The 23,862-nt window shown below is 42.8% G+C and overlaps 1 protein-coding gene across 1 annotated transcript; it reads left to right on the top strand.

Moving 5' to 3' along the window:
- The first annotated feature begins 175 nt into the window (after positions 1–175).
- utp20 (UTP20 small subunit processome component) lies at positions 176–23,862 on the top strand. Its single transcript, XM_067581854.1, has 61 exons — positions 176–514; positions 1,656–1,736; positions 1,845–1,911; positions 2,023–2,155; positions 2,285–2,473; positions 2,692–2,773; positions 2,917–3,054; positions 3,313–3,468; positions 3,687–3,839; positions 3,960–4,094; positions 4,267–4,344; positions 4,455–4,633; positions 4,753–4,905; positions 5,039–5,127; positions 5,250–5,355; positions 5,446–5,596; positions 5,706–5,768; positions 5,867–6,034; positions 6,144–6,220; positions 6,503–6,582; positions 6,726–6,990; positions 7,140–7,319; positions 7,924–8,014; positions 8,211–8,296; positions 9,023–9,148; positions 10,628–10,794; positions 11,236–11,444; positions 11,625–11,768; positions 11,870–11,949; positions 12,060–12,295; positions 12,439–12,583; positions 12,716–12,803; positions 12,981–13,124; positions 13,333–13,386; positions 13,514–13,666; positions 13,806–13,961; positions 14,098–14,238; positions 14,393–14,530; positions 14,670–14,809; positions 14,962–15,044; positions 15,245–15,594; positions 15,691–15,830; positions 15,939–16,095; positions 16,396–16,494; positions 16,687–16,854; positions 17,195–17,361; positions 17,473–17,620; positions 17,760–17,876; positions 18,127–18,297; positions 18,607–18,738; positions 19,655–19,765; positions 19,853–20,002; positions 20,149–20,331; positions 20,549–20,680; positions 20,801–20,933; positions 21,033–21,217; positions 21,319–21,390; positions 21,479–21,760; positions 22,663–22,789; positions 22,946–23,091; positions 23,195–23,862. The coding sequence occupies exons 1-61, from the start codon at positions 464–466 to the stop codon at positions 23,348–23,350; spliced, it is 8,481 nt and encodes a 2,826-aa protein (XP_067437955.1). The 5' UTR covers positions 176–463; the 3' UTR covers positions 23,351–23,862.

The raw sequence follows: 23,862 nt of genomic DNA, 5'->3' as shown, positions 1-23,862 counted from the left end.
ATGGTGTGTTTTTGTCTTACTTAGCTGAATGTACTTAGGCCCTACATGGTTCCACAGGTTTTCTTCTTAAAAGCAGTTGGTGCTACGTTACTATTCAATTAAAAACATTTTGACAATGTAGGCTATGCTTTTCTACTGTCCACATAAACTGGAAGTCAGACATGTTGACGTTTAGTAGCCAAAGAATCGCGGTCTAACAACAAAAATCAAACGACACCGGAAGCAGGGAGCAGTGAAGCCTCAAACGAAGGCGGAAGTGACGGAGTAATTTATCTCGCCCTCTCGCCTCTCTTCGCTCACCACGCGGAGCAAAAAAACCTTCCCATGATGCCTTTTTCCAGCATGGCTGTAAACAGTTGTAACATTAGCTGAGAGATAAGGAAATTATAGTTTTCATGAGTCGTATAAATCGCACGACGGTCTTTGGAATACCATTCATCACTTATCAAGCAACGAAGCAAAGATGAAGATCAAATCCAAGTCTTCGTATCACAAATCTGAGAACACCTACAGGGTGAGAGTCCAGAAACACACTGCAGCATGTTGCTAGGGGCGAAGCAGGGATAAAGTGGAGTTAAAGCTCTTTAAAAATCGCTTTTATCAGTGTGTTAACAGTTTCAGTGATGGAAAAAGGATTCACATCCTTTACTTAAGTGAAAGTACCAATATAGCAATGTAAAAATACTCCATAAGTAAAGTAAAAGTACATAAGTATTATCAGCTTGATGTAAAGTATTGCAGTAAAAGTATTGGTTTGGTTCCTCTGACTGATATATTATTATATATGACATCATTAGATTATTTATACTGAAGCATCAGTGTGTAAACAGCATGTTACTGTTGTAGCTGCTGGAGGTGGAGCTAGTTTATATACTACTTTATATACATTTAGCTAGTTTAGCCCAGCGGTTCCCAACCTAGGGGCCGGCCCCACAAAGGGTCACAAGAGATGATTAATGGGAGAGGAAGGAAGAAAAAACAAAGTTCTCTGTTTTCAGTTTTTGGACTTTTTCTCTAATGTTGTAATGGAGTGGAAGTATAAAGTAGCATCAAGTGGAAATATTCAATTAAAATACATCAACATTGTACTTAGGTATAGTACTTGAATATATGTACTTAGTTACTTTCCACCACTGAAAAGTTTAGACACCTTTTGTGACATTTTATGTGGATGTCATTGAAGCAAACGTTGTCAGTTTGAGCACATAAATATAAACCATGTGAACTTCTTTTCTCCAGAATTTTCACATCAACATTAAGCCAGTAGTGGTTATTCTTCAGTCCAAATGTTAGCTGTTTTCTTGCCTTTATATAGAAAATATTAATCATAAAGAGTATGCTTTCATGGGGCTTCAGGGCAATACTGATAGTATGAAATAAAACATAACATGTTGACTGCAATGTAGCTTATATGAACGGTTTTTGTTGAGGATGAATTAAGCATATAACTGCAAATTATGTAGAGGAATTAAGTGTAAATTTCTCTCAAGAAGGACAGTCTATTAAGTTATGGAAAGGTGACATTTAACCTGACATCACAGGCAGTGTATATTGTCATTATTACAATATTAGGTTATTATCTAATAATATTATTATTAGATCATTTGTCTCCACACTAGCAGATTGTAAACCTTTCTCACTTTTCTCTCTCTCAGTTTCTCACTTTTGCTGAGAGACTTGCCAATGTCAACATCGATGTCATCCACCGTATTGACAGGACTGGATCTTATGCAGAGGTACAAACAATCAGTAATCATGGCAACATAATTGTTCCTCACATTTATGCTGTAAAATCTGTGTTTTTATTGACTTGTAATGACCTGTCTTGTTTGCTCCCAATGCAGGAAGTAGAAACATACTTCTCTGAAGGACTGACAAAATGGAGAGACCTCAACTTGACAGAACATTTCAGTACGTATAAATGATAAAAAAGTGAATCTCCTAATTTACCTTTTCTACTAACAACCTGTAAACCTGTGGTGTATCTGTAGCTAATGTAAAATGAATGCTTTTTCTCTCCAGCTACGTTTTTGAAAGAGGTTTCCAACAAGAGCCAGTCTTTCAACATGCTAGTTTTCCATCAGAAGTCGATAGTGGAGACCCTGAAAACACACCTGGCAGTCAAGAACAGTCTGGCCTACCAGCCTCTGCTGGAGTAAGTTGCCCGTTTTGTTTTGTGTTTATCCGAGGACTAAGCTGTTTGTAGTACTGGTTGTAGTTTTTTTTTAAGTTGGACTCGGTGAACTAACTCCAGATGTATCTTCTCCTCTCCTTCTTTCTCCAGCCTGGTGGTGCAGCTGGCCAGAGACCTGCAGACCGACTTCTACCCTCACTTCCCTGACTTCTTCATTCTGATCACCTCGCTGCTGGACACAAAAGACACAGAGGTGCTGGAGTGGGCTTTCACCTGCCTCTCCTACCTGTACAAGTACCTCTGGAGGCTCATGGTGAAAGACATGACCAACATCTACAGGTGAAAAATAGCAGCAGTTGTTGGAAAGAGGATTTATGCACAGTTCTCTTTTTTATGACTGATCATCTTTTACAATTATGTCCAGGAGAAGAGTTCAACAGTTCACAGAACCTCTATTTTCCTTTGCAGCACTAAAGTGTTACTTGTGTTTTATGAGCGGTAGATGAAGAGTGCAAGTCATATGTTTTCTAAAATTAAAACTTCATTCCACCCCACAGTTTGTACAGCACGCTGTTGGAACACAAGAAGGAGCACATCCGCAAGTTTGCAGCAGAGAGCTTCTCTTTCTTGATGAGAAAGGTGGGTGACAACATCACACTTGATGTCATGCTTTTCTTCCTTGTGCTTTTTTTTTTAATGTTAAAAAAATGAATTCAGTGTTTTGTGTTTCAGTGTGTGCAGCTGTTTTCCATGATTAACTTGTGTCTCCTCGTGTCCCACAGGTTCCCGATCTTGACGCCCTGCTGACGCATGTGTTCTCAGACCTGCAGCAGCACCCCGACAAGGCAGAGGGAGCGGGTCAGCTGCTGTTCGAGATGTGCAAAGGAGTCCGAAACATGTTCCACTCCTGCGCTGCAACTGTGAGTTTCTTGTGAATACCTGCTGCATGTTGGACAGAGTTTTCATTTAAACATCTTTGAACACAAAGGGTTTCCAGTTGATCAGAGTTCAAATGAACTGTACTGACGTCTTGCTTGTATGGTATGATTTGATGTGACAGAGCTACGCTGTCCTCAGAAATTTAAAATTTCATCCAATTGAAGACTTAAACAGTATAAATACAGTTCATAAATTCAGATTTTTCAATTTTTTCTGTTTCTTTGCATCTGTCTCTACAGGCTTTCCCTGTAGCTTTGCGGAAGCTCGGTTCTACAACCAATCCAGGAGTCTCTCTGCCATGGGACACTGTCAGGGATGCTTTGGATCACATGGCCCAGGCTGCAGCCAATCATGTCGACAGAGAACATTTCCTGGTTTTGTGGGAGTCCCTACAGGTAAGACTGTTTTACTTTCAGTTGGAACATCAGGTGAAAACTTAAAGGAATACATATCTCAATGTTTTACTCAAAAACCCTCCATAGTAGATCATGATTCACCCAATCTGTGTCCCTGCGTTCCAGTCACTGTCTCTGTCAGTCCTTTGTCCATCTTCCAATCATTTATTTGTACATTCACTGCCCTGTGTCTGATGACAACATGTCTAAATCTACAGGTCAGTGCGGTGGAGGTCCTTGGTGTCATGGAGGCACAGGGAGAAGATGCAGAACAAGCCACAGAACAGCTGGAGAGGCTGCTGTTCATTTTCCACACCCTGGTGTCCCACAGGGACGGAGCCAAGATCACCAAGCCGGAGGCCGTCTGCCAGGTAAGAGGAGGACACTAATTTGTGAGATTTTGTCACACACAAAAAAACCTTATTGTTGCTTAAAGTCCAAATGGTGTGTGTCATGTAGCTGTACAAACCATTTTTGTGTCCTCGTCATAGACGGTGCTGCGTCTGATTCAGAGCTCAGCTTTGTCAGCTTCCTGTTCCCGGCTGCTTCTTCAGATTATCTCCTCTCTGCTGCTCGGGGAGAACATCAGCTTGCCCAATGCACTCATCCAAGAGACGGTCCAGAAGGTATGTGGGTGTGTGTGTGTTGAACAGACAAGAAGAATGAGATGTGTGAGGATGAGAAAGTCATTTGTTTAATGTGACAAAATGAAATGTGCATGCTCTCTGTGTGTGAATATGTGTGTGCCTTCTTCACATGAATGAATCATGTGAATATGCTCTCTGTCTTCTCCATCAGGTGTTTGGCAGCACAATGGGGGAAGATCTGATCCTAGAGTTTACCAAGGAGATGTTCACCATGAAACAGTTTGAACAGGTCAGTCGTCATCATATATATCTCAATATTTTCTCCCTGTGTTTGGGTCAATCTATGTCTCATTTCTCTCTACACGTCCATGACAGTAAGTTTTCTCTCCTCTCCTTCAGCTCTTTCTCCCCAGCCTGCTGCGCTTCACCGCCGGGTTGTTCGGCTGCGGCGATCCAGTGTCTCGCCACTGCGGCCTGGAGGTGCTCGTCAGTCTGATCCTCGCCAAAGCCCCACCCCCCACAGATGGCTCCATGGCCTTTGAAACCTACCCGCTTCTCTTCACTGGACAGACCACAGGGTTAGATTCTCACTTAATTTAGTCATAAATTAAATTCAAGGTCTCTAACTCATACAATTAAAGTGTAAGTTTCAACATGTTATTTTCTCTGAGGTAAACGCGTCTTTCTTCTCCTGCAGAGTGTTTAATAAGGAGGCGGGTCAGGCTTCACCAGAGCAGTCGGCTGTGCCAGAGCTGGTGCTGTCGCTGATCAAATTTCCTGAGGAGCAGAAGCAGCCTGTCACTGATCTGTCGCTGCCTTGGGCCGCACTGGTGCTGCTGCCACACCTCAGGTAACACGTACATACATATTTCAACACACACGCACCTGGTCACAGAGCTTCTTTTCTGAGATACGGAACCAGTCAAAAGCTTGGACACACTTTCCCAAAGTTTAATACTTGAGTGTATTTACTGTTTTTTCAGGCCTCTTGTTCCAGCAAGTGTTGTTCCCGCTGTCACCACTTTCTTAAACCGCCTTTTGTGTGAAATTGAGTCGGAGAAATTGGGGAAAGGTTTGTTTTTATTTTCTGAATCGTTCATAGTTTGTAAAAAAATGTCAAAAACATGAATTTCTACATAGTAAAGTAAAAGTAATTTCTCCTCTCTCTCATGTCACTCCTCCTCTGCCATCCAGCTGGTCTGTTTGTAGCCACACAGGCCCTCAGCTGCCTCCTCACTCTGGACGGCTCTGCCCAGCTGCTCTCGCTGGTCACTGTGGACAAGGTCACCTCAGTCCTACGGTAAGTAGTACTACATGTTACTCAATAAACACTTCTCTCGCTTCCACTAATGGGTTTAACTCATGACAACTACACGCTTTAATGTTACAGAAAGTTTCCCACAGACCTGTCGGCCCTGCTACTAGGAGACCTCTACTACACCCGCCTGTCACTCAGCGGCGTTTCAGAGCACCTATCCCACAGTGCACTGCTGGAGGTCTACCAGATTCTGCACGCCAACCTCTCCTCCAACATCTCTAAGGTATGTCTCCAGTCACAGCAGCGGCGGTGCATTTCTACCTCTACCTATCTCATGATTATGAAAAGATTTTTTACCGCCAATTTCACAAATGAATTGTTTTCTCTCTTAGATCCGCCTGCTGACTCTAAGGATCCTCTCTCACTTCGAGGCAGAGCTCCCCGCACAAGCTGAGGTATGACTTGTCAGTCTAGTTTCTTATTAAACTCTATCAATTATAGAAACAATATGCTCATGTAATTACTCGTGTGGGTATCTGTGCCTCTTGTCCAGGGTGAGGAGAATGTGGAGGTGCAGCCGGTGTTTGTGGTGTGCCTGCAGGCAGAGCTGGTGCCGGCTTCAGTGCAGGACTACAGAGAAAAGCTGCTGCACCTCCGGAAGCTGCGACACGACCTGGTGCAGCGCAGCCTGCCGCAGGGGCCGCACGGCACCTTCCAGCAGGTAGAGAGGAGAACAGCACTTTTTTTTCATCATCATGATATTAACATTAACATAATTACAGTAGTAGATGCTACAGATCAACACTGGTTCCCTTCCTCTTTATTTTCAGGTGCCTCTGCGTTACCTCATCGCAATGCTGTTCGTCAATTTCAGGCCACTGTGGGACGCAGTCATTGAACTTCTTGTGTGAGTATAAAATTCATACAGTTTTAAATGATGATGTTTTGATTAACTGAGTCATTTATGTTTAGGGACTGAGGCCGTTTTCACATTTTGTTGGCATAACCAGCCAGTGACTACAAGCTGTTGCTGTACCTTTCAACACATTGAAGTTAAATGAGTGATTCTGAAATTGCTTACAAGACTTTTTAGTCAAAATGCAGAACTTTGCTTGTGTTACCTGAATAAACGTTACAAATATTCAACATATTTGAGGTGTTCTCAAGGTGTGTCTTCCTTGTTTTGCAGGACTCACGCCAGAGGGATGGACAACAAGGACTTCTGGAGGGTCTACCATGAACATCTGGAGATGGTGGCAGGACTAGCTGGTAAGGCTGCAGGATTCAACATATTGTTCTGAGTTACATTTAAATTCCCTTCCAAGTTCACTGCCAAGTTTTAGTACAAATACATCGAACAGCGAACGTAGTAAATAGGAGACAAACAGATCTTCCCCCTCTGCATTTCATAGAAAAAGAACTGCAGGAGAATGATGAAGAGGATGACGATAATGAAGCGGAAGAGTTGGATCTTCAGGGCGAGCCGGGCTGTGATGTCATTGAGAGCGGGGAAATGGGGGTGCTGTTTTTACAGCAGCTGAAGTCGACCTCTAACCCCAACGAGAGGACCGACTTCCCCAACTTCCGCAGCCTGCTGTGGCGCACCATGGCTCAAGTTCCCGACAGAGTTGAACCACGTAGCCGAGAACTGAGCCCTCTGCTGCTCAGGTTTATCAGGTTAGTGTCTAAAACGAGCAGGTGTTGATTTTCAAAGAAATCTGGCTCGGCACATAATTCAAACATTTTGTCAGGTCTTGTTTTTATACTAGTGAAGTGTTAATGTTTGACGGACCCCTGTGCTACTTGTCCTCCATTTTTGTCGGCAGGAATGAGTTTTACCCTGCTGACCTGCAGGTGGCGCCTACTCAGGACCTGAGGAAAAGAAACGATGCTGCCCTTGAGGAGTCTGGAATGGCTGTAGAGGAAGAAGAGGAGAAAGAGGAAGAGGAGGCTGAGGAGGGAGGCAGACAGCAGAGGAAAGCGCCCCCAAGGAGAGCCGCTGCCAAGTAAGACTTGAAACACACTGACACAGTCGTCTTAAATGCCAGTCCATTTGTTAGGCTATAAAAACGTTAAAGGTGCAACATGTAGCTTTTTAAAAATCAACATTTCACTGTAAATTAAAGTCTGATATAATGTAAATGTGCAGTGAGACCAAGGTTAATTCAAGTGACCATTGACAAGTTTTAAAGAAGCTCTAACCAATATTTTTACATTAACAATGGATAAAATGAATATTTGTAATGTGAGAATGATCATCCGACTACTGTTCCCTTCATCTCTACGGAGCTTTATAGTATCTTTCAGCTAATTGCGTTTATTCAGCTCTAAATATATCGCAGTCCATTACAACACCATCACTGAAAACAGCCTCCAAAACCCTCCTTATACTAGTGGTTGCACAGTAAACTGGTAACCAATTTTCTAATATTGTGAAGACTTTGTTGTTATTTTTAATGCCCCTGTAGGATTTTTCTAACCCAAGCGTACTGAATGAGTGATGAATATACTAAACCAATTTCTTACCACATTTGTCTCATTTTTATTATAATAGTTTGAAAGATGATATTGATGATTAAGTTTTTATGTGATTTGTCTTTTCTCCAACAGACAGCTCATCGCTCATCTGAAGGTGTTCGCCAAATTCACCAACCCTCGCTCTCTCTACCTGGAAAGCAGCCTCAGTGAGCTCTACAACCAGGTAATCCTGAAACTTCACATTTTGTGTTTAGAGCAGTGGATATTGGAACATTTTGGACACTTTTCAGAAATAAAAAATGAATGGAGATTTTGGACTCTTTCTGTTCGAATGTTTGTAAGATTGAGACTTTTCTCTGGTGTCAATGCAGCATTTCTACTCTTATTTCTCTCTCACTCTGTCTGTCTCTGTTTTTCAGCTGCTCTGCCATCAGGATCATCAGATTCAACGAGTAGCACTAGAATGTGTCCTCACATACAAAGACTCCAACATTGTACCATACAAGTAAGAACCTACCTTAACCTCCTTTTAGAGATGGAGAGGAAGAAAAAATATACAGTAATATTTCAGTCTCTTTCCATTCTCTCTCTGTTCCTCAATGGAGTCATTGTGAGTGTCTTTGATAGGAATCAGAGCTCTCGTCCTCATCCCTCTATGGTTACAGAAGCCTTTATAACTCTCAGGAATGTTAACTTCCATCTCAGCGCTTGTTTCTGCCTGACATTATGCCCTCTACTGTCTGTTATTAAGCTATCCGTTTACCGCACCTCCAGCCAGCCTGCAGACAGATGTGCAGTTCCGGGAGTTTTGCATTACGGATGATTGTGTGTGTGTGTGTGCGCCTCTTTGTTCAGGATCAGGCTGTCACACTGACCTGGATACAGGACAGTGATAGTCAGAAGGATGGCAGTCATTTCTGCCATTTGTATGCTGCTCATCAACCATATCATAGTATGCACAACGTAGTCTTTAGCTGACATTGCAAGTGGTTATTAAATACATGTAGCATCATTAATAGGCCACATTATGGACAATTGGGAGCTTCTTTAACCCAAGTTCAAGTATCTGCCTCAATGATTTTAGTTTTTTAAAAGTTTTAAAGTTTTTTAAAAAGATTGAACTACTACAAGCCACAGGGGTGCTGCTCTGTGCCCCAGTGTGTTGACCTCTGTGTGTGTGTGTGTGTGTGTGTGTGTGTGTGTGTGTGTGTGTGTGTGTGTGTGTGTTCAGGGAGAATCTGGAGAGGCTACTGGATGACAAACACTTCAAAGAAGAAATTGTCCATTTCAACATCTCCGAGGAGACGGGAGTTATTGATGCTTCCCACAGAGCCAGACTCATCCCATTGCTCATGAGGTATTGTACGTGTGTGTGTGTGTGTGTGTGTACGTGTGTGTGTGTTTCTGAGTACCTTTTTCTAGTAGTCTTTTCTACCTTAAAGGAATAGTTTGACATTTTGGGAAATGTTTTTTGCTGAGTGAGAAAGTCTCTCATTCACACTCAGCTACAGCCAGGAGAGTTTATGGTCTCAATCGCTAGTTTCAAGTCTTCAATACAACATGATGTTCATTTTGCAAATTATGGTCCTATTTAAATTCGATTTCACGATAAATCAGGGTATGCTTAAGGGCGTGGCTAAGTTGTGATTGACAAGTTGCTACCACAGCGACAACATTGGTTAGGTAACGTAACCATGGCGTAACACCAGATTCACAGAGTATAGGCGTATCCTTAACTGTCGCTATTTCAGTGTTTTCAGTTCATGAAACTTAATTGTACATCGTGGTCACCTTAAAGTGTGGTTCAGCGTTTGGTTCTACTAAAAGACCATCTAAGGAGTCGGATGCTCAGTTTTTCTGGTAAATACATTTTGTTTTAATGATTTTAAGCCCGTTTTAGTAGCAAAAATTAGCATTAGCGTTAGCATTATCACAGCTAACCATAGAGTAGAAATGCACAGTGCAAACCAAGCTAGCAGCTAGCATTAGGTCCAAAGATAGTCACTTTTCATCACCTCAGGCTCCAAAAATCCAAGATGGCGACAGTGAAAATGCCAAACTCAAGGCTTCTAAAGGCGAGTCCATAAACCAATGTGTGAAGTCACGGTGGCTACGTCCATTATTTTTTACACAGGTTATGTTCTAAAGGTAAAAAAGTCCAGCCTTTTATGCTAAGCTTAGCTAATGACTAGTGACTGTAGCTTCATATTCAACAGACACAAGAGTGCTGTCAATCTTATCTATCTTTGCTAGAAAGTGAATAAGTGTATTTCCTAAAATGTGAAACTATTCCTTTAATTTGCCAAGACCTCTTTGATCATTATGGGATTATTTTTTTATTGAACTATATAACAAGTTCAAACATTAATTTACATACTGGCTAATAAATATACAAAGACAGACCATTGTTTAACTTCTTTTCATCTAATGTTACTGGAAAACAGTAGCAGTGTGTTCCCAGCCTATCTGTCTCCCACTTTTACAATATTGACTTTTTAAAATCAATATTGGTTCTTTGTTTTATTCATTTAGTGGTTTGCATCAATCAGCCTTTACCTCTGCTTGATGCCAATGTTTTCTACTCCCGTTTAGAAAGCTTCAGAAATGCTCTGTGGTAACAGTTGTCACGTTCACACATTAATGATTGATTTTAGGAAAGTTGAAATAATGAAAGGATGGCTGTAATTATCATTTTTACCACATTGTTTTTAATCACTTTGACCCCAGGTTCCTATTTATAATTTCTGATAGTAACGGAGCACTGCTTTACCAGAGGTTTGTTAAACATTGATATTCTCTCAGTGACATGTCTCCTTTTTTGCCATTTTTGACACAGGATCTTGTTTGGCCGTCTGCGCACTAAAGCCGGCAGTAAGTTTCAGGGGAAGGCCAGCGCCGCCACCAGGTCCTCCATCATTCTGCGCTTCCTGGCAGGTTGCCAGGCCGAGGAGTTGGGAATGTTCATCGACCTGCTGTTGGAGCCCGTCTGCCATCACAGCCAAGGTAGGACACGAGCATGGTGGAAATGAAAGATATCCTCCAACAAAGTTTGCAGAACTTATATAAGATGTTACAGATGTTTTAAAAAACATTGTATTCTGTTCTGTATATTAATTTTTTTGTTGAGAGAAGAACATTTTCAAAGACAATTTAAATAACAATACTTTGTTCTTTTCACTATTAGTAAAAAATATTCAATTTAAAAAATGATTTGAGCTTATTTAATTTTGTAAATCTGTATTTTCTTTACTTTTAGCTTTTTATTGTGAAAAAAGTACATTTATACATTTAAGGTTCCCTCTTACTGTCGTATCTATGCTAATATAGCAGAAATCAACAAATCTCTCTTAAAGTAGTAGTCCCCCTGAAATTCAAATATAAAAAAGCAGCATTTTAACAGTGGACGTGTCCTCACTCAACCCCTTCCTCCGTCTGTGTCATCAGGTTCCTGTCTGGCTGCGGTGGAGAGAGCTGTAGCCGAGACGAGCGCGGGTGCCGTCCTGCCGCTCGGCCGTCAGCACAGCCTGCTGAATGTCATCCACGTGGTGATCCAGAAACTGGGCCACCTCATCCACATCTACCTGCCCAAGGTGCTGCAGATCCTGCTGTGTGTCACCGCCTCTGTGTCCACAATCTTGGACAGCAGGGACCAGGTAATCAGGATTACAAAATGTTAAAGGTCTATTTCATTATTCCTTTCTCTCACTGTATATATTTACATAACTTTGTATAACCCTTAAAATATTTAACTGACCGAGTGAAAAATATGCTGTTGTTGTTTCGCTGCAATTTTTTTTCATGGAGATTTGGGTTCTTCTCCTTTTCATCTGCAGTTGCGGGCAGGTTGCATCAGTCCTCTGAAGAACTTGAGGCGACTCGGCATCCTGAGGATCCAGGACTTCTTTGACGGCTTTGACTCCTACAGCTTCACCCCAGATGAGCTGGACGCTGTCTTCCAAGCTGTGGTCTGGCCTCAGGTACGTGATGCAAACTTGTCTTTGTTGTGGATTTTTATTATGTTTGTTTACTTTTCCAATTCAGTTCTTTTTTACCTATGAGTTTAAATTCTTTTGCACAGGTTTGTCGTCTCCCTACAGAAAGCCCCTACTCGCCCACCCCTCTGCTGAAACTCATCCATGTGTGGTGCAAAGATCCCAGGTCAGAGTCCGACTCTTCTCTGCTTGTCTTATTCCCATCACATCACTCGTCTCTTCATCCAGACAAAGTCAAAGGAAGTTCAAATATATATTCTGCTCTGTCTGTCTCAGGTATTTCCCCCTCCTGGCCAAGCAGAGGCCAGACCACCCGCAGTGTGGTGTCCTCCTAAACGTCTTTGCCCTCCTCTCCGCCAAGAAGGCTTCCCCAGTGACCATCGCCATGGTAATGGACATAGCCGAGGCCCTCGCAACCACAGAAGACTTTGTTGCTTCAGAGAGTGAGACAGAGCTGAGCGTCAACGGCTGTGTGTTTCCGCAGCCTGAAGAGGGCGCTCTCATCACTGCAGGTTAGCAGATTTTGCTTTATAATAAAAAGATTAAATATGGAAATTTATTTTTTTTCCTTATACTGTTAACCTCTTCTAAATCGAATTTTAGGCTAATAACAGCTGGTCAAAGTTAAATGTGCTTATTGTTGTATCTCCTCCAGACTCAATAACTCAAGGCTCCAGACTGCTGCTACCTCACATCTCCACCCTCCTGCAGTACCTCAGCAGCGTCGTACGCAACACCGACAGGCTCAAGAAGAAGAAGTTCAGAGCGCAGGTGGCCAAGGAGCTCAACATCCTCTCCAAGTGAGCTCACATATTTTTGATCATCTGTTTATTTTGTTTGAAAGATATCTTCTCTCTCTTGAAAATGACCTGTGTGCAGTTTACTTTGTCTCATCAAACTCATTTTTGGATGTGTCACTTTGTGTCTGTCAGGATTAGCCGATTTGTTGGCGATAAGGAGCAGAGTTCAGTGCTCATCAGCCTGTTGCTGCCCTACCTCCAGAAAGGCAACAACCCTCAAGTAAGACTGTTTTTCTTTTTTGTTCTTTTAAAAACTGTTATATTCCAGAGAGCTCAAATGAGAAAATCTACCAGTGGCTAGTAAATCATGTAACAACAAAGTGGCACTTTGGTTATTTCCACATTACATCCCCCTCAAATTGGAGTTGGTCAAATGTTTGCTGTGTGTTTATTTCAGGAGACAGAAATCGACATCCTGGCCACCGTGCAGAACCTGCTGCGACAGTGTGTGCAGCCCTCTGCCTTCCTGCGGCCGCTCAGCAAACTCTTCTCCATCATTCACAACAAGCTGCCCAGACGGGCCCTCATCAACGTCTTCCAGGTGCAGCAGAAAAACTTAAGGAAATGTTATGTTTGCAGGCACACTGTATTTTAAAATTTCAAGAAGTAACACAGTAGATGCACTCAGAAGTTTTTTTTTTTAATGCTTTTTACATTTATGCACTGAACTGTTGGAGTCTCACCTTAATCTTTCATCATCAGCTGATATTTGAACACAGCCTCATCTGTTTGTGCTGCTCTGCTTTCAGACTCTGTCAGATCTGGATCCTTCACTAACATACATTACTGATGTAGCTACAAAGGTAAGATCAATTCAATGTATTTGCATCAGATATTTACCAGGAACTAGAAGTCTCAACATTAATCTCTGGTGTCAGACTCACATACCCTGATATAACAAACTCACTGTTCTCTGTTTGCTCTCTCCAGCTTAACGCGTTAGACAGTCGACACTTGGATGAAATCCACTTTGACGTGAGACTGACAGCTTTCCAAGATGCCACCAGGTACATCAAAGACATGCAGACTCTGGACCTGGACTACATCAACAACATCATACACAACTGCTTCCACACCTATGAGGTGAGAAGATATGATTAGTAGGAGTGATTTGGATTCAGTGTGAAATGTTTTAGTTTTTTTCCAAATTGTTGTCGTCCTTCTTGAAATTGATGGCTGTTTAACAAACCTTTTGTTACCCTTCCTCTTTCCTTTGATGCAGATTGGTGACATGTCGCTGGGAGACAACGCCACCTTGTGTCTGTCTGCAGTAATCACCCAGCTGGTAGCGGTCGGGGCTGGAGAACAACTCTACAAGGACATTGTGCAACACACCATCCTGGACGCTGTACACAAGGGGCTGCGCAGCAAGACGGAGGTAGAAACTCACACACACACCTCCATGATTTCTTAACATACTACAGTATATATCGAGAGATGCTATAAATATGAAACAACTGAACTTAATCAGTATGCAGCAGGTTTAAAAATGTCTCTACTCTTTACTCTACCAGAGTGTGCAACATGAATACACCACTGTACTGGCCTGCCTGGTGAAGACGTTTCCCTCCCGGAAAGAGTTCAGAGACCTGGTGCAGCTCACTGACTACAATGACCCAGAGTCTGACTTTTTTGAGCACATGAAGCACATTCAGGTAAAACCGAAACTACAGAAACAGATATTAAATTGTTGCATCTCGCTCTTTTCAGCTCACTTTCCTTTTTGCTTTTCCTTTCTCATCTCACACCTCTCTCCTTTTCTGTTTACCTCCTATGTATATAATACTTCTGTTTTTCCTCTTTGTGTAGATCCACCGTCGGGGTCGTGCCCTGAGGAAGTTGGCCAAGCAGCTGACCGAGGGAACGGTGGTAATGACGCCCCGTTCCCTTCAGAATTACATCATGCCGTACGCCATGACCGTCCTGCTCGACGAAAAGATGCTCAAGGTGACTCATACGCACAAACTAGCACACAGCTCAATGGTTTCATTTCAAAATGTAGGATAACGCATTCAAAACTTTATGGGAGAACTTTTTAAGGCTTTGTACTAAACTAAAAAATGTCTCCTTTCCTGACATGCTGCAGCACGAGAACATGACATCAGCATCGGTGGAGGTGGTGGGCGCAGTGTGTCGCAGGCTGACCTGGTCCAAGTACCTGTACTACCTGAAACACTTTGTTCACATCCTGCAGACAGGGCAGACTGAGCAGAAACTGGCTGTCAGGTGAGGTTTGCATGCATGCTTTCAAATGAGCCCTATTCTGCAGGTTTTTAACCATTACATTGCTTTCCGATGCCATTTTTATTTAAATCATGATACTTTAATGTGATTTGTAAACCTTCTTTCTCCCTTTCCTCCTCCCTCCCTAACTCCAGTTTGCTGGTCACAGTCCTGGATGCTTTCCACTTCGACCACCAGACCCTCAGCAGAGAAATGGAGGCTGCTAAGGCCAGAGAGGGTGAGTAACTAATCTGAAAGAGAGTTAAAATGTCCAATTCTGATGCATTTTTTTGAGTAATATAAATTAGTTGAAGCTTTGATTGTGTCTCAAGAAGCTTACTCTGATAAATGAGATGAGTCAATACCTGAGCTCTAGCTTAAAAAGGATAAATTTGATAAAATAAAACATCCTAAATCAAACTGCACATCTTCGACCAGCTGGGAGTGTCGCGATGGATGCGGGCGATGAGGAGGAAGCTGCAGGTGACGAGGAGGAAGCTGCAGCCGAAGAATCAGACGCAAGCGATGATGAGGAACCCATGGAGGTAGACAGTAAGACTTCTACCTCTGATGTTCCCATGGAAACCGATACCACAGATAGGGAAAAGGATGGCGTCTCTAAGGAGGAGGCCACCGCTAAAGCCGAGAGACCGCCGGCTCCCAAACCCGTCGTAGCGGCCAGCGGGCTGCCGCAGAGCAAAGAGGAGCTGGAGTCTCTGATGAGTGCCATCCACCAGACTGTGAATGACAGCGTGCTGCCCCGCCTGCAGAGGTGTCTCACTGCAAAGGTACAGCCATGATTCGGTGTCCTAATGTGTTCTGAAAAAGTCTGCAAACAGCACTATAATAGTAAAAGCGTGTGTGTTTGCTTGTACGCCCTCTAGGTGAAGCGTGAAGAGGAGCACAAGGCAGTGAAGTCAAAGGATGTGAAGGATGAGGAGGTGGCGAGAATACCGATAGCCTTTGCCATGGTCAAACTGATGCAGACTTTGCCTCCTCACATCATGGAGACCAACCTGCCTGGGTATGCAGCTGTGTGTACATGCGTGTGTATGAGCGTGTGGATGTCTGGCTGGTTAATGTGTTTTATGAAGGGAAAAAAAGCTCAAAAGTGTGTGTGTGTGTTATCCAGGATCCTGATCAAAGTGTGTGTGGTGCTGAGGAACCGTTTCCAGGAGATCCGTGACGTGGCGCGAGGAACACTGGTGAAGATCATTGAGACGCTGGGCTGCAAGTATCTGCAATACCTGCTCAAAGAGATGCAGAGCGTCCTGGTCAAGGGCTACCAGGTAGGAAGATACACACACACACACACACACACACACACACACACACACACACACACACACACACACACACACACACACACACACACATACACATATACATGCATGCAGGCACACAGAAAGATACAGAGAAGAGCTAATATGCACTTGTTTCTACAGGCTCACACGCACATAATGGAGTTAAGCCTTGACAGTAGTTCAACATGATCATTTATTGTCATTATTGATTTCATGATATAATGGCAATGGTGCATTGACTTTGATTGTCTTAATATCTATCTGCCTTCTGTTTCTGCCCTGCAGGTCCATGTCCTGACATTTACAGTGTACCAGTTGCTCTCAGTCCTCAGTCCAAACCTGAAGAGTGGTGACCTTGACCCATGCATGAACATGCTCATCGATGTAAGCACAAGTCTTTTTCACACCTCATACCTATGTAGGCTTGTGTCTCAAATATTGAGGAGGGATCAGCTATTATCAAATGTGAAGCCTCAGTTAAAACATGATCCAGGTCATCTTTTCTAGCGTTTATTTTAGATTTTAACGCTTTTTGAAATACAGTTAAGACATTTGTCTTTCCTCTGCCTCGGTCAGATCTTCAACAACGAGCTGTTCGGGGCCGTGGCTGCAGAGAAGGAGGTGAAGGGGATCGTCTCCAAGCTGATGGAGGCGCGACACAGCAAGAGCATGGACTCCTACGAGCTGCTGGCCCAATTCTGCAGCAAGGAGAGCATCACCAAGCTCATACTGCCAATGAAGGAGGTGAGAGAGGGGGTAATGATTTGGAAAGTAAAACATTTGTTGTGAACACTAGATGATGACACAAGATCTCACTTAAAATATACTAAAGGTTGGCTTTCTCTGACTTTTTTTTAATTGTGGAAAACTGGTAGGGTTTTCAAAATGCATGTTATTTTGTTGAATCTAGTTTTCATAGTTAGCGTTTAAAGTCTTTAGAAATTTTCTTTTACTATTAAAAGCATTTAAAAAAGAATATTTCAGTCATGGAGGTAGAGTGTTATAATTCAACTTTAGCTAATTGTTGGTGTAAACATAAGAAAGATAAACTGGCATTTCTCCTCACTCTCTCTTCCTCAATCAGATCCTGGAGACATCGTCCAGTCTGAAGGTGTGTAACCGGGTGGGTGCTGTGCTGCGCCGACTGGTCCTGGGTCTGCTTGTCAACACCGGCATGACCTCCCAGGACATCCTGCTGCTGAGCCACGGCCTGGTCAGCCAGAGCCTGCCGCTGCTCACCAAGAGAGACCGGTACACAACTTACATCTAAAACACCGTCAAATACTTACAGGCTTATTTCCATCATCTATCATTCACGATACTGTCATTATCATTTAAGATACTGTGTGTGTGTGTTTGTAGAGAGAAAGGAGCAGATAAGTGTCCCTTAGACCCTCGACTGCCCCCTCCCAGCTGCCTGCTCCTGCCCCCGACCCCAAAGAGAGGCGGTAAGAAAGCTCCGGTCAGCAGCCGAACCAACATGCACATCCTAGTGGACGCAGGCCTTAAGGTACACATCCACGAACACTCAAGCTTCAATAATGCCACATAGTATTTTTATTAGCATCAATTTGTAGCAATTAAGAAAATGCTCAGAACCATCTCTACTATTATTTACTATTTTACATTATTTTCTGTCTATTCCTCAGCTGCTCCACCTGAGTCTGAAGAAAGCCAAAGTGACATCATCTGAGGCGTCTTCACTCGAGATGCTGGACCCCTTCGTATTGCTGCTGCTCGATTGTCTCGACTCCATGCATGTCAAGGTTGTAGCATCTTACAGTTTATTTTCCCCAGACTTTGTAATTGTGCCTGTTATCACCGCAACATGAGCTGTGTTCCATCAAAACCCATGTTTTTGTCGCACTTTAACTGCTGCACAACACAATTTAGGTAGATCCACAAATGCAGACTATAACCTGCACTGCCTCCACTCTCCTCCATCTGTCGCCCTCTCTTTCTCTCTCTCTCTCTCTCTCTCTCTCTCTCTCTCTCTCTCTCTCTCCACTCTCCCAGGTGACCACAGAGGCTCTGGTGGCGTTTACTTGGCTGTTAAAGTTTCCTCTGCCAGCAGTGGAGCAGAACGCCGGCCAGCTGACCAAGCAACTTTTTGTCCTGCTGAAGGATTACTCCAAGGCCGGAGCCGCCCGCGGGGAGAACTACCAACTGGTCCAGAACTGCTTCAAGGTAGTAGCACCACAAAGAATAAGCACACACACCTGAAGATAAACAGGTCAGCTTATTGTTAGAACTATTTTCCCTTTAGTTTTGGCAATAAAACAAACAGAAATGTTGAGGACTGAATTTTTTTTTTAATGTTCCTGAAAGATTAAGGCAGCTTTCTAGAATATTATGAAATTCTGAAAGGGAAAGATGACAAGTAGGATTAATTATTTGTTGTGGAACTGCTTCAACTAAATTATGAAGAGTCATTAAAAAAACCTAAATATTATATTGACATGGACTGTTTTTTCTATTGTTCAATTTCTCTCTCAGGCCATCACCATACTGGTGAAGAATGTCAAAAGCAATAAGATTTCAGAGACACAACTGCAGGTGCTGCTGGGATACGCTGAGGAGGACATCTATGACCAGTCTCGCCAGGCTACTGCCTTTGGCCTGCTAAAGGTAACTACTGCAGCTGTAGTGGGGGTCTGTCTTCTCTGACTGTTAAGTCTCTTTTATATTGCTAATAGTGGTGACAGCCTACAGTCTCTGCATCGTGTTTCGATGATGGTGGTGGACTAACGGCTGACAGTTAGTAGTTGACTCCAATGAAGAGACACAGACAGATCCGATGTTGATTCAATGATGAGTTGTTATTGTTTACAAGCACTTTGGGATCTGGGGGATACAAGCCCGGTCAAACTATTCAATATAAAATCATAATCAAATGAAACTTACAATACTAATGAAAGATTTCTGTAGCCAAGATCAATAACCATTAAATTACAAATTATAGGCCAATGGACCAGGCCAGGATCAAAGACTTATATTACAAATTACACAAAAGACACTATCGATACAGATGGATCAGTACACATAGATAATCACTCTGGATGTCAATATAGTTATAGTTAGTCTCTCTGTAGTCTCTCTCAGATCGGCTAAACATGAATATTTACAGGTTTTCATTGAATAGTCACACACTCACCTGGGGGATACAAACCCAGTCAGTGATGGGCTTTATAGCTACATCCTTACCTTGGATACTGTGTAGCCAAGTATTAAATATGAAATATAAAAAAACAGCATGAAAATAACACAAATATGTACACTTACAACTATCAAATAAAGGTAAAATTACCTACAAAATGATATTCTATATTATAAGATTTTGCTATTAGACATAGTAACCATTTAAAGCTCAAATGATGTATTTAATGTAACATGCAAGAAGCATATATTACACAGCCAAGGTCAAAATGAGTGTTTTGTGGTTTTCAATTTTGCATACAGGACTAGTCTGAAGTTTAAAGATAGTAAAATATCATCACTTTCATAATAAATTCTTTGTGTTCTTTGCGTTTGTGTGTCTTTGCAGGCAATTCTGTCCAGGAAGCTCATTGTGCCGGAGATGGAGGAGGTGATGAAAAAAGTGTCCAAGCTGTCTGTCAACGGGAGCAACGCTATGATCAGAATCCACTGTCGACAGGTGCTCACACAGGCAATGTGTAACGTCTTATAAAGAGACAATCATCTCCAGTTCAGCCAGTAAATAGAAGGGGTTTTGTGTTTTCAGATCTATCTAAAGTACCTGCTGGACTACCCGCTGGGGAAGAAGCTGAGAGAGCACCTGGACTTCATTATGGCCCAGCTGACCTATGAGCACGACACAGGCAGGGAGTCTGTGCTGGAGATGCTGGCTTACATCTTCCAGACTTTCCCTAAGGTGTGAACATTTTCTCTCAAGTCTGCATGTATACTGTGTGTGTGTGTGTGTGTGCGTGTGTGTGTGTGTGTGTACAAAAATATTTTGGACTCTGCATTTCGTAATCAAAACAAAAGCTTAGATTGCGTTTTTATTTTTCTGCTCAGAACCTGCTGCTGCAGCACAACGGCCTGTTCTTCGCCCCGCTGGCCTTGGTTGTGATCAACGACGACTCGGCACGCTGTAAGAAAATGGCCGCCATGGCCATCAAGACCCTGCTGACCCAGCTGGATCTGAACCACCAGAACACCTTGTTCTCCCTCGTCAACACCTGGCTGAATTCAGAAAAAGTACACATACACTCACACACACACTTAAATTATACATATACAACTTCAAAACCTTTAAATTAAAGTGAATACCAGTTATTTTATCATTTGAACATGAAATAATTCATTGTTTTTATTATCAATGCAGCATTCGCAGCTCTACTGACTTTTATATATTTCAGTGTCTTAAATAATGTAGAATGTGATTTATAATTTTCCCATCTGCCCCTTCTCTCAGGCCAGCCTGCGGCGTCTCGGGGCTCAGGTCTGTGGTCTGTTCGTGGAGGTGGAGGAGGAGAAGTTTGCCCGTCGGATGGACGACCTGCTGCCTCTGCTGGAGACAGAGATCAACCCTGACAACTACGAAGATGTGAGTCAACACTTGAATATCTTCTATTTTTGATGTCGTTATGTGGAATAAATTAGAATGATTATGTTTTTTGAAACATGAAGAAAAAGGAGCTTCTTTGTAACATGAAAACTCTCTCAGATCGAGGAGGAGCAGGATGAGAAAGGAGCAGACCGGCTGTTGTTCAGTTATCTGACACTCATTACCAAACTGAGCAAACACTGCGGCCTGCTGGAGCTCAGCAAGCCTCACGACACACTCTGCAGTATCTGGGGTAAAAGACTTACACACACCACCTCTCTATCACTTACATCCACCTACATTCCACACACACTCACTCTCTTTTTTTTTCAATCTATGTGTACACCTTTAGGTCACATTGAAGCCCACCTGCGGTACCCTCACTGCTGGGTGTGGCTGACAGCCTCGCAGCTCTTTGGCCAGCTATTTGCTGCCCAGCAGGCGGAGCAGCTGGTAGCTGTTTGGAGGGGAGAGGCAGGCGATGATTCACCTCAGCAGGCAGCCACGGCCTTCATCGTCAAAGGCCTGGATAAGAAGGTGATAGGACTGCCTGTTTTGCTACTATGAATGGTGCAGTGACCTAATTTTTGCATCTTGTTGTTTCAATAAGTTTTCTCTTTATCCTTTCTGTCCTCTAGATGAGAGAGTTGGCGTTATCTTTCTGCCATCAGCTACAGTCCAAGTTCCTGGACACGGCGTCAGGAGAACAGGTGCACAAATTCACTGCATCTCAAACACATTTCAGCAAATCCCGCCGATTACATTTGATTGACAGATATTCATGCTCCGCCCCCACAGGTGATCAAGAACCTGCTCTTCGTCGGCAAGGTAATCTACCTCATATCCCCCGAGTCTGATGTCACTCCTCCTGAAGAAGAAGCAAAAGAGGAGGAAGAGCAGCAGAGGGAGAATGGAGATGAAGAAGAAGAGGAAGAGGAAAAAGAGGAGAAAGAAAAGGAAGAGGAGGAAGAAGAGGAAGATGACAAGGACGACCGGCCTCCTTCCCTGCTGTGGCTGATGAAGAAGCTGGCGCTGATGGCGAAAAGAGAGGCAGCGTACACTCCCAAAGTTCCCCTGAAGGTACACACTGTCTTTACCGTACCGTACACACACACACGTCCAGTTCTCTGGTTGACTAGCGGCAGCTTGGTATCCTATTACTCAGACACTTCCTCCAGTCACTATAAAGAAAGGAGATTAGCTTTCACTGTCTTAACAATACAACATTAACCGACTTTTGGACTTCCATCTGAGTAGATCTACTCTATCAGTAGCCTGCTATGGTTGTGTATGCAGGCCAAATGAATATGACTTTAGTCAATGTCACGTGTTGTAGTTCAGTAAATAAGCATTGAGGTACAGTATTTTTTAACTAGTAGTTTTAGTTAAATTTGAAAAGCAACTCCGTACATGACAGCAGGAAAATTAATCTCTTAAGATGTTTAATTTGTAAGGGTAGGCAAAATGTATTTATCACATCGGAAATGCACAAATTTGATTGAGTTTAAATCCTCAGGTCAGTTAAATAATTACTATTTTCCAAGTCTGCAACTACTGTGGAAGACAGCAAAGTTACTGTGTGTCAAATGGTATTTTTTAGGGGTTGGTGGAGACCAAAACAGAGCTTAAAGCAGGGTAAATATTTGACTTACATTTGTTTGCTGGACAGAAACAAAACTATAAATAAAAATGCCAATATTGCTCTATATCTATATGATTTGTTGGCAACTGTTTGCTAACGTGAGCTATATGACGCTGCCCCCAATTATTGCAGGTTTTAAGAATGGCTTCATACCAAGCTGAAAAGCATATATACTGACTTCTTGTGGTTAAAAGTTTCAGGTCTGTTGCACCTGTAACCTCACCTAATAGTCCTTCTCTCTCCTTGCCTAAATACATTTCAATGTATTAAATTCATTTAGATACAGTCTGTCCTGTATCTAAGTAAGCTCATTTTGTTTTCCCTTCACTGTCTCTCACAGAGAACATGCGTATTTAAGTTCCTGGGAGCGATAGCCATGGACCTGGGGAAGGAGCGGCTTGGCCCCTACTTGACCACTATCATCGCTCCTCTGTACAGAGAGCTGGACAGCACCTATGCAGACCAAGGTTACTGCTTATTCTTGTCTTTAAAAAGCCTATAACTCTGAACTTGTCCTGCGGGAAAATAGTTGAAGAATGGAATAATTCTCAAACTTCCTTCAAAAATGTCTTATGTCTTATTTTACTCCATCGCTGACCCCTGTTCTCCTTCTCTTTGTCCAGACCCCACACTGAAGAACCTGGCACAAGAGCTGATAGAGCTGCTGAAGAAACATGTGGGACTGGAGAGATTCTCTCTGGCCTACTCCTCAGTCCAGAAGGAGTTTTCAGTGAGGCGAGCGGAACGCAAACGCCACAGAGCCATGCAGGTATGATGGACACCAACACGTTGTATTGACACACACATTACTACCCCTGGCAATCATCTTAACGTTTGCACTCTCTTCTCCCTCGTTCTCCTCTCTCTCTCAGGCGGTGGCTAACCCAGACATTGCTGCCAAGAAGAAACTCAAGAAGCACAAAAACAAAATCGAAGCCAAAAAGAGGAAGATCGAGTTCCTTCGGCCTGGATATAAAGCGAAGAAGCACCGGAGCCATGCTCTCAAAGATCTGGCCATGGTGCAGTGAGCCATGTAGGTGGCTACGTTTGTTTGTCAAGGACGCTGGGTGCGAATGAAAGCTGGCCATTTGGCCCAGAAAAGAGACTCGGGCAGGCTCTTGATAGCTAACTGGCTGCGTGTTCCACGTTACATAATATCTTTTACAAGTCTAATTAATGTCAGTTGATGAACACATCACACTGGGCCAGCAGACACAAATCAGATTTTTCACCCTTGTGGATTTGCTGATGTGTGCGGGGAACAAGGACCTAACCATGTGATATGTTAATAATCTAATCGGTCTTTATTGTTACACATCCAACGTCCTTGTGTGTATGTGTGTGTGTGTAAAAGGAATTAGCAATGAGACATCATGTAACAGCTGTAACACAACGGGGTGTCTTTAAATTGCAGATCAGAGCTGAAATCTATTTTTTATTTTCCTCCTGCTGTGAACAGAGTGAAGAAATGTCCTCATATTTATATCATGTGCAGTTCAATGTACAACTTTTTGTAATTAAAAAGACATTTTCAATGATA

Source organism: Thunnus thynnus, chromosome 23 (assembly GCF_963924715.1).
Source record: "Thunnus thynnus chromosome 23, fThuThy2.1, whole genome shotgun sequence".
In the NCBI taxonomy this organism is placed as follows: Eukaryota; Metazoa; Chordata; class Actinopteri; order Scombriformes; family Scombridae; genus Thunnus; species Thunnus thynnus.
This window is presented reverse-complemented; position numbering and strand designations above follow the sequence as displayed.